Below are 17,281 nucleotides of genomic sequence, written 5' to 3' on the forward strand. Positions count from 1 at the left end.
GCCTGACGCGGGGCTCAATCTCGTGACCCCGAGATCATAACCTGAGCCGAAACCAGGAGTTGGGGGCCCAACCGGCCGTGCTACCCAGGAGTCCCTGCACTGAATTTTTTTTCATATTTTTTTTATTATAATAATATTTTTTTATTATATTATGTTATTCACCATACAGTACATCCCTGGTTCTTGATGCAAAGTTCGATGATTCATTAGTTGCGTCCTGCACTGAATTTTTAAAATGGCATTTCGTTACATGTAGAGAAACCAAAAGATGAGTGGTGTCAACCAAACTCAATCAAAAAGCCAGGCAGAGGGCACTGAAGTTCTTTATTTGGCGATTCAAGGTAGCAGCAACGCTAGGACCACGACTCGCCTCCTAGATCAGGACACCCGCTCCGCCAAAACTTTTTAATTATAATTTCGTAAAACACGGTAAGTTGCAAACTATATTTGATTTTAACCAAAAAGCCCAAACTATGGTAATCAGAGTTTTAAACAAAGTTTAATCTTCGACACAAAATACAAATCATTTTTTGTTTTGTTTTGAAAAGCATATTCTTAAACACGTTTCAGTGTAGACTGGAGAAAATGAGTGTAGACCAGGGTCTATTTTTTCTACCTACTGTTTAAACGAGAGAAGGAAACTGTTTAATGAAGTAAACTCCTTAAACCGATGACATTTACAAAAAAGACAAGCAGAACAAGGGAGATCGATGTTACAAAGGCGGTATGACAGCATTTGTGAATAGGATTCTCTATTAATGGAAAGGAGGGTGATGTGTCTGGCGTATCCTCAGCGTAACAAGCACACGCCACCCAATGCCCTCCAGGACGCCAAGAACTGTAATGAAACCTCAACTTCGGTAAAGCTAATAACATGAGTATGTTCTAAAGCCTGGGATAATAGCAGCAGCTTAAAACAGAAGAATAGGAAATAAAGGGCAAATAGATTCCATTATTATAAATGTATTCACTAACTTCTATTGGAGATTTTATTTTTACATAAGAACAATTAGAGCTCTTTTTTCACTTCATGCTCACATGTGTAAGAATCAGAATTACCCCACAGTGAAGTTTCTAAAGTGACTGAAATTAGCTAGAAAAAAAATACATGTTAGGTGTAGACACAGGAGAGAATGACTTCTCTCCTGTGAAAAATATCTGTTGGTCCATCAGGGGATATGTAATATTATAGATAAAAATTGCAAGCTTGAAGTAAACCAGAAGAATTTAAATGGTACCTGTACTTTAAGTCCAATTGCTTAATATATTTCAATTTAAGCTTTTAATTACATTCTCATGTGTCAAATACAAGATCCCCCCCCCCTTTTTTTTAACTTTCCACAATGTTAGCTGCAAAAGGAGAGCGACGTATATAACATAAAGAGAAGGGTTGGATCCTGAGATTTCCCAAGAACGTCCTAATGTCCCACAGACACGGGCACGAGTTCTGCGGTTGATGATGGAATGCCGTTTTGGAAGAAATGAGGATTGCCCCCTGGCAACCCCCGCTCCTGCCAGGTCAGGAAGCCATGAGTAAGTCGTTCAACACGGCATTACAGTGTGAAGCCGGCGTCTATCTTTCCCTAAACGGGCCCTAGTTCTTGTAATTCACATGACACCCTTTGGCTGTGGTTGTCTGTTAAATTTCCTGTTTTGGTCTAGTTTCAGCAAATCAAAGCCTAGTAGCACACAGAAAAGGCTCCGGTAACTACTGGTTTTCTTCCTTTGGGTATTTCCAGTTAAGTGTCTTCTCCTTAGAGGTACAGAGGGAGGAAGGAATACAGCCACAGACAAGGTGTAAGGAGGTCACAGAAGCTTCAACGCACCAAAAAACGTGCCGTCCCCATCTCGTGATATTTTAGCGTCCTCACGCGGGATTGCAAGCTGGAGCTCATCGCCTTCTTCCAGCTTCGCGATGCCTGGAAAACAATGATTTACAGGGACTTTCAGTGGTTGTACAACCCGGGGGGGGGCATTAAATAAAACGATGTTACTTTGGAAAATGTTAACATAGGCATTCACACTTCGAGTGACACCTGCGGACTTCTAAACCAGGCACTGCTCTACCAGCCTAAAAACAAAAAAAGCTAAAGCAAACGAGCAGAAAGACTTAAAACAGATACAAATGTATTTATCGCCTGCTATCTATACAAGGGAGACTCTGAACAGAAAACAATGTCTTTCTTATTAGAAGAAAAGAAGTTAATTATAGCACACCCCTTGTTGGGCTAGTGTATGGTTGAAAGTGGTTTTGCTTCATTTTATTGACAAAACTGTTTATAATTGTGTTCAAAGAAGTGTTAAATGCAAATACAAAAAGAAATACAGAAAAATAATGCTGTTAAGTAAAAATACAAAACAGAAATACAGAAAGTACACACACTATGCAGAATAGACACTGCATAAATACACACTTACATGTGCATATAAAATACGTAGATTACTAAGAATAAAACATAAAACACCACTGAATTAGCAGAGCCCCTCTGTTAACATCGTTTTCTCCGGAGTCCAGACCATGGGGTAGGAGTCGTTTGGATTATTTTTATAGCCTTCTGTATTTCCACGTTTCCTTAAATGACCATATTTGTCCTTGTAATCGAAAGCAATAAAATACTTAGCTTCTCAAAACTGACCAATAAATCTGTATGTGCCTGATTTACTATGATGTGTTCTGTGATTCAGGAACACAGACTGCAATTCGGGAACTGCACTCGGTATATCAGCAGGGACCCCATTTTAAAAGACAAACATGAAGAAAAAGAAAGGACAATCAGGGGAGAAGAAACAAAGAAACTAACAAACAAAATGTTGAAGTTGTTAACACTTTGAACCAACAATTTAAAAAGTAGTTGCATTTTCATGAAGATGCCGTGACAACGTATTTACACAAAGCATGTCCCGTATGCTAACACCCATCACCAAGCCCAAAACACCCAGATCTCCTCAGGCAACAGCCAGTCAGTGTTTGTTTATCGAAACTTACGATGTACCAGACACCTTTCTAGACACGCACAGGGCTGTGATCGGAATGACAAAAGATTCTGTCTCCAAGGATCTTGTTTTTTTGTAATGGACTAAGACAGACGACAAACAAAAGAACATAGTTTCAGGTATCGTGAAGGGTAACGTGCACACTTTTTAGGATTAGCAAAGCATTTGAGGACTACATTAAACGGTAAAAAAAAAAAAAAAAAAAGACTGGCATTTATTTGTTGAATAAATCAGTTGTTACCATAGAGACCGAGGACCATCCGGTATTTTGACAAAGGCTATCGATCATGGAGCATTAAGTAAGACTAACTCTCGAAATAAAGTCCGTGTGAACGGACGATTCTCAAGTAGGTTCTGTCTAAAACTCTAACACTGAGTTACTGGGTATTTCAGCCCTTCCAGATTACAGCACCCAGCTCTAACGTCTACAACAACACACTCGACTTGCTAGTGAAGTAGTGGGAGCCAGCTTTGCGGAAGAGCGCTGCTCGGCGTCACGCTGGGCTCCTCACGCGGACCGTCTGCACGATCCCCCCGCCGCTGGGCCTGGGCTACACGCCCTGACGTCCTAACACGTAGCTGTTAACGGTTTTAAGGAGACTGGCGCTAGAACAGATTAGAATCGCACCCCTGGAATGTCCTGGAGAACGTTTCTCATGCATCACACGAAGCTACGGCACTGAGACCCAGACTTAAGGTCTAGTGAACTACTCCCGAAAGGCGAGGCCCCTGGGAAGTGTGGCTGAGAGCGTGAGCTCGGAGGGGCGAAGACCAGACACAGCCCCAGAGAGCTCCTGGGGACGCTCGAGGTACTTAGTGCAGACAGGCCGCTCTGCGGGTTTTCTGCAACGCCAGGACACCGGTCACCACGGGGCGCGGGGGAACATCTCTTTATGAAAATTAGGGAGTTTCAATTCAACACACTTCCTCCTTATCCCCTTAAAGCTGTTGTGGCTGCGAGTCCACAGTGACAACCGTCTCCGCTTTTACCAACGATTTTCCTTCCTTCCCGATTGAGTGATTGTGCACTTGGCAGCAAATGCCCTCGAAACTTAGGGCGTCAGAGGAGGCGGCCAGGCTGCAGGCCTGTGTTTCAGGGAACTGTCTGGAACTGAAGACATTCCTCAGGGTTCTCAATGGATTTGTCAGAATCTCCAGGGAGGAATACATGTGTTAGAGGCAAATATGGGTTTTCTTTTTCCCTCTAATACCAGCTTTGATGAATTTACCCCCAAAATAAAATGAAGACCACGTTGGCAATTATAACCCAGAGACCTGAAGCGAACCAAGCCCTCCCTTTCTATTTTCTCTTCTCGCCGCTTCTTCACCGGCCAACCCGACCGGACCCTCGATCCGGTCAAGAGCCTTTTTTCGGCAGCACATACAACAAAAACACAAACAAAAGAAGCTGTGGGGGCTCACGCTCTGCGGTCAGACCGGCTGGTTTACTCCAAGTTCTGGAACTTGGAAGCTGTGCCGCCTGGGACAACGTGCGCTACCTCTCTGGGTCTCAGACGCCGCCCTGAAACGGGGTGTCGTAAGAAGGAGCCCAGGTCAGGGGCAGACAAGGGTGCCCGGCACGTGGTAATCGTCCCTGCGCTCTTACCCAGTATTACCTACTGAAGAAAACGCGGTTGAGAACTGCTCTGGGTGCTGACGGCTAGCACATTACCGCCCCTTCTCCAGGTACAGAAGAACGATACAACTATCAGTACTGCTTTTATCCGTCTCGATTCAAACGAACTAGCTTATCCTTCCAGAGAATAAAAACCACACGGTGTATCGAGGAACGTCTTTCTGTCTATTTACACAGAACTGTTATTTACCAGCTGAATAACAGGAATTATTGGGTAGTGTTTCAGGCATATTTTGAATACATCGGAACAAAGTCACCAGACTCAGTTCGTCCCCAAAGACGTGGACTTTTTTCCTCTGTATTAGGTGTCCCATGGCAAAGGTGTTATCGGTGTATAAAACCTGAGGAACAAACCAAAGACACTGGTCAGAAGGGAGCACAGCAGGGAGACACGGGGCAGGAGCCGCAGGTGGGCAGGGCACCTACCTGACCGTATATAAAGAAGTAACCGGTTTCTTTCACCAGTATCTTATTCTCCTTCTCCTCCAGCGCTCTTCCCCTTTTAAAGCTCAGCAGCCACGGAACGAACGTGTAAGCTCCTGTGACGAAGACAGACAGCTCGTGAGAAGAGCAGTGTTTCCCCTCCGCTCAGCAGCTACACCCGAGTCTGAAACTTAGAGGAGAAATTCGTCTTTCAACAAAGAGGCAAAGGAGAGCAATGAGGACGCTCCACTGGCGGTTCAGCCGTGGTTTGCACACGACCCCCCACCCCGGCACCCCTCCGGTCTGAGAACCCAGGGCGAGCACGTCCGAAGAAATGTCTGCATTGTCTCCTAGTCTTGCGTGTTTCCGCGGTGTTCACCGGAGAGCCTGGTCTGGATGGGATCAGATGGACCGGATGTCTCTGAATGACACACGGACAGAGTTTCTGGTTTTCCTTTGGTTCCCAGAGAGGAGGGAGTTAAGATGGGGAGCGTTTAGCGAGGGGCATGGGGCAGGGGGAGAAGGGGAAGAAGCCCCCTCCCCAGCAGGGCATGAGCACAGCACTTAGCAGCAGCGGGGGAAATGACCAAGACATGACCTCTACTAGGACACGGTCAAGAACTCGGTGATACTCGTCCGTGATATGCAAGCTGAAGTGGTTACTGGTCAGCACACAAATTCTCCGTGACCCCATTTCACTGGGGAGTGACGGGGGAGCCACCGAGCACAAGAGCCCGAGGAAGGGGGCACAGAACAGCCAGGGGTACAGAAATGGGTAGGCAGGAGGGGCACCAGCCTCCACGCCGGAACACCATGCCCTGAGGCACGTGAGGAAGGTACAAATACTTCTCTCCCGTGAACTCACAGCGTTAAATTCACTGGGTTTCTCACCATTGTGTAAAAATACTGCAGTAAACGGTGAACCCTGAGGCTAGGTTAAGAATGTGGGGGGTATAAATAAAATGGCAGAAAACAATTGAAAAGAAGATTGGGGAAGTGGTACTGTAAGGAGAGAATAGTGAAATGAAACTGTGGTCTAAAATAGTCTAAAAAATGTTCCTTTGTAATTGGTAATGCTGGACCACACGTGTTCCCCAAGCTTCACCTTGGTCATTACAAAAAGGGAAATAATAAAACAGGACAATTGTCCACAGGACAATATGCTAGAAGCTCAGAGAAGAACAACTTGTCCTAGATTGAGTTGAAAGAACCATTTCCCTGCGGATTTTTGCAAGCAGCTGCTGTAGGCGGTGGGGGCTGGGGAGGCTTCCACATTCGTAAGCACACCTGCTGAGTGAACCTGCCTGCTTCAGCGGCTCCCCCAAGGCAAACCCATCATATCTGAACTTCTTCCAAATAGGATTCTTGAGGGAAGAGTATAAAACAAGAACCCCATATTTTCTGGACACTGCGGAGAACTAAAGAACCCAAGGTGATCACACAAAGGAAAGGACACTGTGAGTCTGAGTTCCATGCCCTACAGCAGCCGTCCAAGTCGGCAGGCCCACCGGTGGAGGGCAGGCGGCTGTGAGGGAGACCACGAAAGGAGCCACAGGTGCCTGTGGACCCCGGTGCTCTCGTCCCTCCTCTTGTGGGCTCCCAGGACGTGCCTCTGTCTCCCATGGGGAGCGAGGGCCGCCCAGTATTCAGCAGGCCTGATCGCCTGGCTCTACTGTTCCCAAGAAGGTCTGTGAGGAAACTGGACTTGGATGAAAGCCCTCCAGTGCCACACTGAAAGGGGACAGTCCCTGGAGAAAACATCTCCTTGGTGACAAGTCACAGAGGCAAACGCATCATCCCCTGTTTCGACAGAGCAGCACTGCAGTGGGAAGATTACAACACGGTCGTTTTACATTCGTTTAAATGAGATCATGTGCCCAAGGCACTTTCAAATGCAGGATGCCCCAGATGGGAGGAAGAATGAATTCCGCGTTGTTACCACTGTAAAATACAACTGATGACGAAAGGGGACCGCTCCCGCAGCCATGGAGACACCTGCCTGACGCTCTGACCGAAGAGGGCCTTTTCTCCCCTCAAAACCGCACACGTCTGAGATCCGGACCTGTCCGGGCTCAGGCATACTGAAGTCTGGTTCCTGGCTATTTCCCGGGGCCTGAAATGATGTCTGGCTGACAGGGGACGGGCAGCAAATAGTCACGGAATTAACTACTCCACTTTCAACATAAACCAGTTCAAAACGGTGGTGTACACCCTGTTGCCCACGAGCATCCCATTGTGTTTCAAAAGCATCGTATTATGTATTTATTTATTTTAAGATTTTGTTATTTGTTTGAGAGAGTGAGAGCACAAGCAGAGGGAGGGGCGGAGGGAGAGGGAGAAGCAGACTCTCCACTAAGCGGGGAGCCCGACGCGGGGCTCGATCCCAGGACCCCAGGATCATGACCTGAGCCAAAGGCAGACGTTCAGCCAACTGAGCCACCCAGGCACCCCTCATATTACTTATTTTTAAAGGCATTTCATGAGCTGATTGCTGGAACGGTGTGAGCTGGACCGCAACCACAGGGGTAACATGTCGTCGCGAGGTGAACGAAACGCATGTTCCCGAAACTGCGTGCTTCCGTTCTCGCTGGAGAGATTAATTGACTAAACATTTTTTTAAATACCTTTAGTTGATTTCCTATTTCTTTACACCATCCATATATCTATAAAATTAGTGAACTGGTTTTTACCAAATTTCACTGCTGCATTGTCAGAACAGAAAGAAAAACAAGCAGTTATCAGGTATGTATTCTGTTCTCTTGACATTTGCTTTTGGCATTTCATCCTATCTTCCTGGAAAGAGTCTTACTAGAGACAGTCCATGGTTACTGGTTTTTATGTACTGTCTGTGTCTCTGCCCCCCCCCGCACACACATGCACACACGTTGCACATGTGCGCACACACACACACACACACGTGTGCACCCACGAATTATACTGCATGAGGCCACATGCCAAGAACACAGCCCTGCACAGCAGTTGCACTCCGTGAGTATGTGCTGAGTGACTCTGAAATCCTTTAAGAAAACAGACGAAACAGTACATTAAAAGCTAAAGTAATTATAAACTTAAGCATAAATACTATAACATGTTTCTACATCTTAAAACTTAGTTAGATTTTAGCATGCTAATTAGACTGTGGATAAGTGCTGACAAGAAAATATGCATGAAGTGCCTTTCTGGAGGATGCTTTTCTAAACTAGAAAGCATCACCACCAATAAATATTTGAGAATTTGTAAGTAAATTCTAAGCATATTACTGCTTATCTTTGTTAGCACACAGCTAAATACAGATGTGCTGTGGAGTATAAAGCCTGAACTTTCCAGCCCCACTGAGCTGTAAATACTTGATGTATTTCAATGTTTTTGAAAACTTAATGTGTACAATGATATGTGAATTAAATGAACAGAATGCCAGGATTAATATGTGAAAATAATTTACGTGTATACTTGAAAGTGTCTGCTCAAGGCAAGAGCTACTCTTTTTAAAAGCAGACACTTTCAAGTATACACGTAAATTACTTTCACATATTAATCCTGGCAAGAAACAACAAATGTTGGAGAGGATGTGGAGAAAGGGGATCCCTCTTACACTGCTGGTGGGAATGCAAGTTGGTACAGCCACTTTGGAAAACAGTGTGGAGGTCCCTCAAAAAGTTAAAAATAGAGCTACCCTATGATCCAGCAATTGCACTACTGGGTATTTACCCCAAAGATACAGAGATAGTGAAGAGAAGGGCCATATGCACCCCAATGTTCATAGCAGCATTGTCCACAATAGCTAAATCGTGGAAGGAACCGAGATGCCCTTCAACAGATGACTGGATTAAGGAGATGTGGTCCATATATACAATGGAATGTTGCTCAGCCATCAGAAAGAACGATTATCCAACATTTGCTGCAACATGGATGGGACTGGAGGAGATAATGCTAAGCGAAATAAGTCAAACAGAGAAAGACAATTATCATATAGTTTCACTCATTTATGGAACATAAGAAGTAGGAAGATCGGTAGGAGAAGAAAGGGAAGAATGAAGGGGGGGTAAACAGAAGGGGGAATGAAGCATGAGAGACTATGGACTCTGGGAAACAAACTGAGGGCTTCAGAGGGGAGGCGGGTGGGGGATTGGGATAGGCCGATGATGGGTATTAAGGAGGGCACGTATTGCATGGAGCACTGGGTGTTATACGCAAACAATGAATCATGGAACTTTACATCAAAAAACTAAGGATGTACTGTATGGTGACTAACATAACATAATAAAAAATTATTATTAAAAAAGTACCTATTAATAAAAAAAAAAAAGAGTAGCTCTTTCCTGTTCTGACTTTTATGAAAACAAAGTTTGGTTGACAAAATTTAATCGAAAAACCAGGTATGATGAGCACTGGGTGTTATACGCAACTAATGAATCACTGATTACTACATCAAAAACTAATGATGTACTATATGTCAGTTAACTGAATATAAATTTTTTAAAAATGGAAAAAATGCCCAATTAAATCCTGAACAAACAAACAAAAAAAAGAAAAATCAGATATATTTCACTAATACTTGTTTTTTTTTTCTGCTTTATGAATAGATTTCCTTGCAAACATTCATACTGCCGGTGTTACCTCCCTCAGTAACTGAAAAAAATGCTACAGAGAGCAGCTGTCAATCACAGCTATCGTATTTGGTTACTTCTCTTGATTTTTTAATCTTATCATACGGCTGCTGGAAACAGTTTTAGGGGATAAGATATTGATAATACTTTTTTAGAAGGCAGATTATGATGACCAATTCAAGAAGTGGTAATTTTTTATATAAAACAAGTGCTGTTTGGCATGGAAATCCACAGTTATGACAGGTTTGATTCTGTAGTTGGGGCAGAGCAGGGGACTCGGGGGGGACACAAGCAGCCAGGCAGGACCATGGGGGCTGAGCTATATGAAGGGCCATTGGAGGCCCCTGTTGGGCTGTGAGCAGTGGAGAGAAATGATGATTCTGTTTTAAAAATATCACTCTGTGGCTACCAGACAACAAAAGGTACAAAACGGGGGCCAAGGACACCAGCCAAGAGGAGAGGTGATGGTGGTCTGTACCAGGATGGTGAGATGGGAATGAAGGGAGATAGATTAATTCAGGTTATGTTCATGGGGGATGACTGATAGAGTTTTGAGATTAATGTACTGAGTCAGAGGAACAGTCAAGAATGATACCCAAAATTCTGCCTGAAGCAACCGAGGACACAGTCATCACACTCACTGAAATAGGAACGCTGGAGGAGGAAACGTGGGGACAAGTTTCCACAGTCCAGGCCGAGATGCCACCAAGTTGTAAAGACAGAGATGTTAAATAGCCAGAGGTGTATATAGGCTTGGAGGTAAGTGGTTTGGGCTACAGATCGACATTTAAACCACCAGCACATACATGCTAAGTGACAGCAGAGGGGCACTGAAGAACGCCAAAGGAATAAGAAGAATGAGAAGAGAATAAGACTGTATCAGAGGACTGAAGAACATCTATATTGGGGAGATACATTATAGAGTAATTTGCAAAGAAATTCAAACAGGAGAGGCCAAAAGGGTAAGAAAATGGTTAGAGAAACAAACCAAGGGCAGCATGTGTTTCAAGAAGGGAGTCATCAAGTGTCAAATTCTATTGGGAGAGTAACAGTAAATTTCATCATTGCCTGTACGAAATAATTAGATGGCAAGGCAGAAGTAAACAAGAGACTTCCGCTATCAACACGACTGTGGAAATAATGTCTGTCCGTTTTTACCTCCTGTTCAGTCATGTAAAGAAGCAGACAGATGCATGTTCTCCAGAGCAGCCGTACGGGCTGCCAAAAGTCACTGGGATCGCACTGGGGCTGGGTGTGGAAGGGGAGGGGGGAAGCCAGGAAAACAGTGACAGGTCCTGGCAGTGGCCAACTTACAAAGAGCCAGCAAAAATCAACTCCCTAATGGAGAAGAAGCCCTTGTATGCACACCGAAATCTCCGACAAACTCACAGTCCAAGAAATTTCCACGTTGGCTAAAACAACGTGGAAGATGCAGAGGAAAAAAATCATTGAAATGAAAATAAAAGTTTCAGAACCAGAAACAGGTATTGCACAAAACAAAGTAAGATGGAAATGAAGAGTTTAGTATTTGAAAAATATATAGAGAACTACAGAATGCATAAGACCTATAAGACAGGTCAAGAATTACCAGCATACAGGTCATTGGGACCCTGGCAGACAAGACCAGCAACAAGAAAAAGTCAAGCAGAGCAGCCACAGATGGGGAGGGCGCACCCCGGGCAGGAAACTCGGTTCCATATAGCTTCGTTAGTTTTGTGTTGGTGCTGTAACAAATTACCATAAACTCAGTGGCTAAAACAACACACATTTACCATCTCACGGTTCTAAACATCAGAAAATGGGCAAAAATCGAGATGTTGGCAAGTCTATGTTCTTTCTGGAAGCTGCAAAGCCCATCCCTTGCCTTTTCTGGCTCCTACAGTCTGCCTGCTTTCCTTGGTTCCTGGCCTTCCCAGGCACCAATCCCATCCTGCCCATCTTCTCTTTCTTTCTTTCTTTCTTTCTTTCTTTCTTTCTTTCTTTCTTTCTTTCTTTCTTTCTTTCTTTCTTTCTTCTCTCTCCCTTTCTTTCTTTCTTTCTTTCTTTCTTTCTTTCTTTCTTTCTTTCTTCCTTTTTAAAGATTTTATTTATTTATTTGACAGAGAGAGAGAGAGACAGCCAGCAAGAGAGGGAACACAAGCAGAGGGAGTGGGAGAGGAAGAAGCAGGCTCCCAGCGGAGGAGCCTGATGTAGGGCTCGATCCCAGCACTCTGGGATCATGCCCTGAGCCGAAGGCAGACGCTTAACGACTGAGCCACCCAGGCGCCCCATGAGCCACCCAGGCACCCCCATCTTCACTTTCATCCTCACCTCACCTCTCTGACTCTGACCCAACTAAGGATGCTTATCATAACCCTGGGCTCACCCGGATTAGTCAGGGTAGTTCCCCCAAATTTCTTATTGTAATCACATCTGCAAAGTGCCCTTTCCCACGTGACCTACAATACTCACAAGTCTCAGGGATGAGGCTGTAGACATCTTTAGGAGTTATTAAGTTACCTACCACAGCAGTAAACCCTGAGATACAGAGTAAAATAAGTACTGACTTTTCAAGGTAAATAAACAATTCTTTGTGTAATCAGGCAAGAAAGTCAAGTCACTTATAAGAAGAAAAATTTCTCTTACCTTAGTTTTCTTCAAAGTGCATTTAATGCCAAAAGAGAGTGGAGAAATTCCTACAACTCAAGTAAAGAAAGGGGAAACTGGGGATTTCGCAGCTAGCTATCTGTCCTTAAAGTAAAGAAACTACAAAGATAGAGTTTTATCAATGCAGAAACTTAATGAAGATTATTCTCATGAGCCCATTTAGAGTAAACTAGTCAAGAGTGAAATTCAGGAAACTAAGACATGAATGAGGAAAGCACAGTAAAAGCACTTGCAAAGGGTATTAAATATATTTATCTGTAAAACCAAGCAAGACAAAAGCACATAAAGAGAATGGTTTGAAATAAAAGCAAGAAACAGTTTTATGTCGTGACAATGCAGAAATTATAAAACTTACAAATACAGAGAAGTAGAGGAGGAAAAATATTGATAGTAAATTCATCAGTGGCCTCATTTGTAATACCTGGGGCTCCAAGGCTGTGTATTAAAGTTGACAGAACAAGGAACAGAAACATAAATTTTAATAGTACATACATAAACATTTAGAAATATTAGTACTCAAAAAATGTATTGTGGGGGACAGAAGGAATATAGAAAATTAAGGGGAATCATATTAATTTTATTCTAGACCAGAGTGGTCATGGAAAATGGCAAAGTAAAAAGCTCAAAGAATAAGTTCCTCCACCAAATAGCAATTAAGCTGGCAAAACTTACAGAATCAACATCTTTGAATATATGAAATCTAATAAAAAAAACTTACAGTAACCAAGAGGGTACTTAATGAAAAAAAGGAAAAGCCTGTTAAATTTCAGTAAGGAACTATTGTATTTTTTGCTTGGTCACTTCCCATCCCCCATTCTCCAACTTGGCAGCAGCTATGGAGATGATGGCCTGAGTTCCAGTGGCGCCTTGCTGGCGCTGGTGGGTATAATACTTGCTATGTTCTCAAATCACTGTGGCTACGCATTTGTCTGGAGATTTCTTTTTTTTTTCCATTTTTTAAAAAGATTTATTTAGTTATTTGAGAGAGAGAAGAGAGCAGGGGAGGGGTAGAGGGAGAGGGAGATGGAGTCTTAAGCAGACTCTACGCTGAGCACAGAGCCTGATGTGGGACTTGATCCCACAACCCAGAGATCATGACCCGAGCAGAAACCAAGAGTCAGATGCTTAACTGACTATGCCCCCCAGGCATCCATGTCTGGAGATTTCTTTCAGATAGGAGCAGCTCCCCAGGCTGGTGTCAATCAAAAACTTTAAAGATGTACATTACATGTAGCCTTCTGGAACAAGGGACAACAGACTGACAAAAGCACACAAACAGAAAATTATGGACCATTCACAGGGAAAAAAAAAAAAGAAATTGGCAGAAACCATTTCTGAGGAAGCCTGGACGCTGAACTTACTAAACAAAGATTTACATCTTTTAAATATGCTTAAAAAGCTAAGGGAAACCACAGACAAAGAACCTAAGAAAACTAGGAGAATAATCTATGAACAAACAGACACTATCTGTATACGGATAAAAAAATATTTTGTTAAAAAAGGAATCAAATAGAACTTGTAATCTAAAAAGTAAAATAGCTGAAATCAAAAATTCAGTAGAGAGGTTACAGAACAAATTGAGCAGGCAGAAGGCAGAATCCAAAAATTTGAAAATGGAACAATTAAAATTATCCAGTCTAAGGAGCAGAAAGAAAAGAAATGAAGGGAACAGAGCACAAGGGACCCTCAAACAGACTAACATTTGCATTATGGGAATCTCAGAAGGAGCAGAGAAAGGAGCAGAAAGAGTATTTGAAGAAATAAGGGCTAAACTCTTCTTAACTTTGAAGAAAGAATGCATCTACACATCCAAGAAGATGAATGAATTCTAAAAAAGGATAAACTCAAAGAGATTCATACCAAGGTGAATTATAATTAAGTGGTTAAAAGAAAGGACAAGGAGAAAATCCTGAAAGCAGCAGGAGAGAAGCAATTCTTCCAGTGCAAGGCATGCTCGATCATATGAACAGTTGATTTCTCACTTGAAACCGTGTAGGCAAAGGACAGTGGGATGACACATTTCAAGTTCCAAATGAAGGATTATGACAGCAAGGTGCGGGGTAGTAAGGCTTACACATCATCCCTCCACAGAAACATTGATTTAACAATACCCTGAAAATGCCAAATACCTTGAAAAGAAATTCAGAATCCCACTAAGAAGTAGAGGCTAAGTAGTAAAGCACAAACTGAGAAGCAATCACATTTATATAGGTAAGAGGAACAATTTCAACTTATTCACATCAATCTCTCCCCCAAACGGGCCTCGGTCAGCACCAAGAAGACAGCCTCCATCTGTGATTCCCCCATGGAGGGATGGTGAGATCTGAGTGTGCACCTGGCCACATGGCCTCTCAGAGTGCCTTCTGTGGAGCTGGTTTCCATCTCACCCCATACTTTGTGGTGAACAACCAAAAGAGCTTGATCCCTGCGACAAAAAGAAAAAAAGAAAAGGGGAGGACATTCTTTTACAGCCAGCAGTTTGTTTTGTTTTGCAAGACTGAGGAAAAGCAGAGAACAGATTTTTTTTCCTCCAGGAGGGAAGGGAGGAAGCAAAGGGAGCCTTGCTCTTGGAGGCTTTACAGTGGCTAATATCAAGCACTGCTGACCAGTAAAAGTGTCTCCCAGTCAAAATCAGTCCATGAGGAGGAAGAGAGGTAGCTGCATAGACAACAAAGCTGCAAGGAATGTGAAGAATCGAGAAAATCCAATACAATCAAAGGGCTAAAACAAATCGCCAGTAAACCTGAAAGAAATGGCTGTAATGAGTATAGATCACTCTGAACTCTAGTATAAAAGTTAAAAGACAGAAGTATTAGAAGAATTATAACTACAGGAGTTTGTTAATAGACACACAGTATAAAAAGATGTAAATCAAAGGTAAGTTTTTACCAGTTTAAAATAGACTACTATAACTAAGTTGCTTTATGTAAGCATCATGGTAAACACAAATTTAGCAAGCTATAGTAGACACCCACAATACAAACAGAACGGAATCGAAACATACCAAGACACAAAATAATGAAGCCACAAAGGAAGACATCAAGACAGGCAGAAAGGAACAAAGGAACTAAAAAACAACCAGAAAACAATCAACAAAAGAAAAATAATAAGTCCTATCAATAATTACTTTAAACGTAAATGGATTAAATTCCCCAGTCAAAAGGCATAGAGTGGCTGCGTGAATTGAAAGAGAAACAAAATCCAACCATATTCTGCCTACAAAAAACTCACTTCAGCTTTAAGGACACACATAGTGAAGGGCTGGAAAACAGTATTTCATCCAAATGGTAAACAAAAGAGACAAGACGTGGCTATTCTTATATTAAACAAAATAGGCTCCAAGTAAAAAAAATGTCACATGGGACAAAGAAGGTCATTATATGATGACAAGTGGACCAATTCCTCAAAAGGATATGAAAAGTATATATATATATTCCACACTGGAGCCCCTAAATGTATAAAGCAAATATTAACAGACTCGAAGGGAGAAATAGACAGCAATACAATAAGAGTAGGAGAATTCAATACCCTACTTTCAATAATGGATAAATCATCCAAAAGAAAATCGATAAGGAAATAGTGTGCTTGAACAACACTACAGACCAGTTGCACTTAACAGATAAATACAGAATATTCTATCCTACAGTAGCAGAATATGCATTCTTCCTAAGTGCGCAACGAAAATTCTCCAGGATAAATAAAATGTTAGGGCACAAAATAAATTTGAACAGATTTAAGAAGACTGAAATCACATCAAGTATCTTTTCCAACCACAATGACGTGAAACTAGAAATCAGTAACAGGAGAAAAACTGGAAAATTCAAAAGTACGTGGAACTTAAACAACACACTCCTGAACAACTAACGGGCCCGATAAAATTGAAAGGTAAAGTAAAAAATACCCTGCGACAAGTGAAAGTGGAAACACAACATACCAGACCTTACAGGATGCGGACGAGCAGTGGTGCTAAGGAAGCCCATGCCCATTAACAGTTACAGCTGCTCGAGGCCTGCTGGCATCACCAGGCTAACCTGGGCGTCCAAGGGGCAACGCATGCAGATGAGCACCCTGGTCAGTGGAGAGCAGCCACCGACCAGAAAGATCATGCACAAGCCTCCATGCAGCTCACATTCACAGTCAAGTAGCAGCTTCATCTTTCTGAGTGATGGACAGCATTTTTGTTTTGGCCAAATGTGTAAAACAAACTTTTCCTAACTTATAATTTAAAAATTTTATCTTTGGTCCTTAAGGTCTTCTTCTGACTTCATCTGAACTCTTAGTAAACAGTTTGCTGCCTATTAAAGTTGCAAACATGGGACTTTGGAAAATGCAGAGGGATAAATAATAACAGGATTTCAAATAGTTTAGTACTTGTGTTACATTTGGGATAATTAAAGCCACTAGAAAAATACAGATGCAAGACAGCACTCCTGGCACTCATTACAAAGGCCCATCCAAATTCAGTCTCTGGGCTCCTTCTTGTTTCCCCATTCCCGGCCCCCAGCTTAACCCTCTGACACTTGTGAACTCCCTGTTCTGGTTCACAGCCCAGACATTCCCTACCCCCTGCCTGCTGGAGTTTTCCCCATAGTACTTAATTTTATCATTCTACATTTCACTTGTTCATTTGCTTTTTTTTTTTTCTTGTTTCCCCCTCATCCAAAGGTAAATCCCATGAAAGTGAAGAACAGTACATATTTGATTCATTGCTAAGCACAACTGGAACATTGTATGACTTTAGCAGATATGGGCACAATATAAAGCAATCATTTCACATTGGATTATCATAAAACAGTTACATTTACTTGCGCATATTACATATTTACTAATAATTAATATAAAATGTTTATGATCGGTTCAGTTTCATCTTCATCCTATTATGATTTCTAACACCTAATACAATAGGGGAATTAATATTTGTGAAGATGATCTCGAGTCACTAGAGAAGCCAAAATGATTTCTAAAAAACTCCTGG

At 42.5% G+C, this 17,281-nt stretch overlaps 1 protein-coding gene across 1 annotated transcript in view; it reads right to left on the bottom strand.

Moving 5' to 3' along the window:
- Positions 1 to 252: 252 nt before the first annotated feature.
- The window catches only part of TNFSF13B (TNF superfamily member 13b), a 33,373-nt gene continuing 16,344 nt past the window's right edge, over positions 253 to 17,281 (bottom strand). The window contains exons 4-6 of the mRNA XM_026493589.4: positions 5,057 to 5,169; positions 4,821 to 4,971; positions 253 to 1,919 (exon numbers count right to left, since the gene is read on the bottom strand). Coding sequence (XP_026349374.1) covers positions 1,807 to 1,919; positions 4,821 to 4,971; positions 5,057 to 5,169 — 377 coding nt within the window. The 3' untranslated portion in view covers positions 253 to 1,806. The remainder of the gene's footprint in view (positions 1,920 to 4,820; positions 4,972 to 5,056; positions 5,170 to 17,281) is intronic.

This window comes from Ursus arctos, unplaced genomic scaffold (assembly GCF_023065955.2).
Source record: "Ursus arctos isolate Adak ecotype North America unplaced genomic scaffold, UrsArc2.0 scaffold_10, whole genome shotgun sequence".
In the NCBI taxonomy this organism is placed as follows: Eukaryota; Metazoa; Chordata; class Mammalia; order Carnivora; family Ursidae; genus Ursus; species Ursus arctos.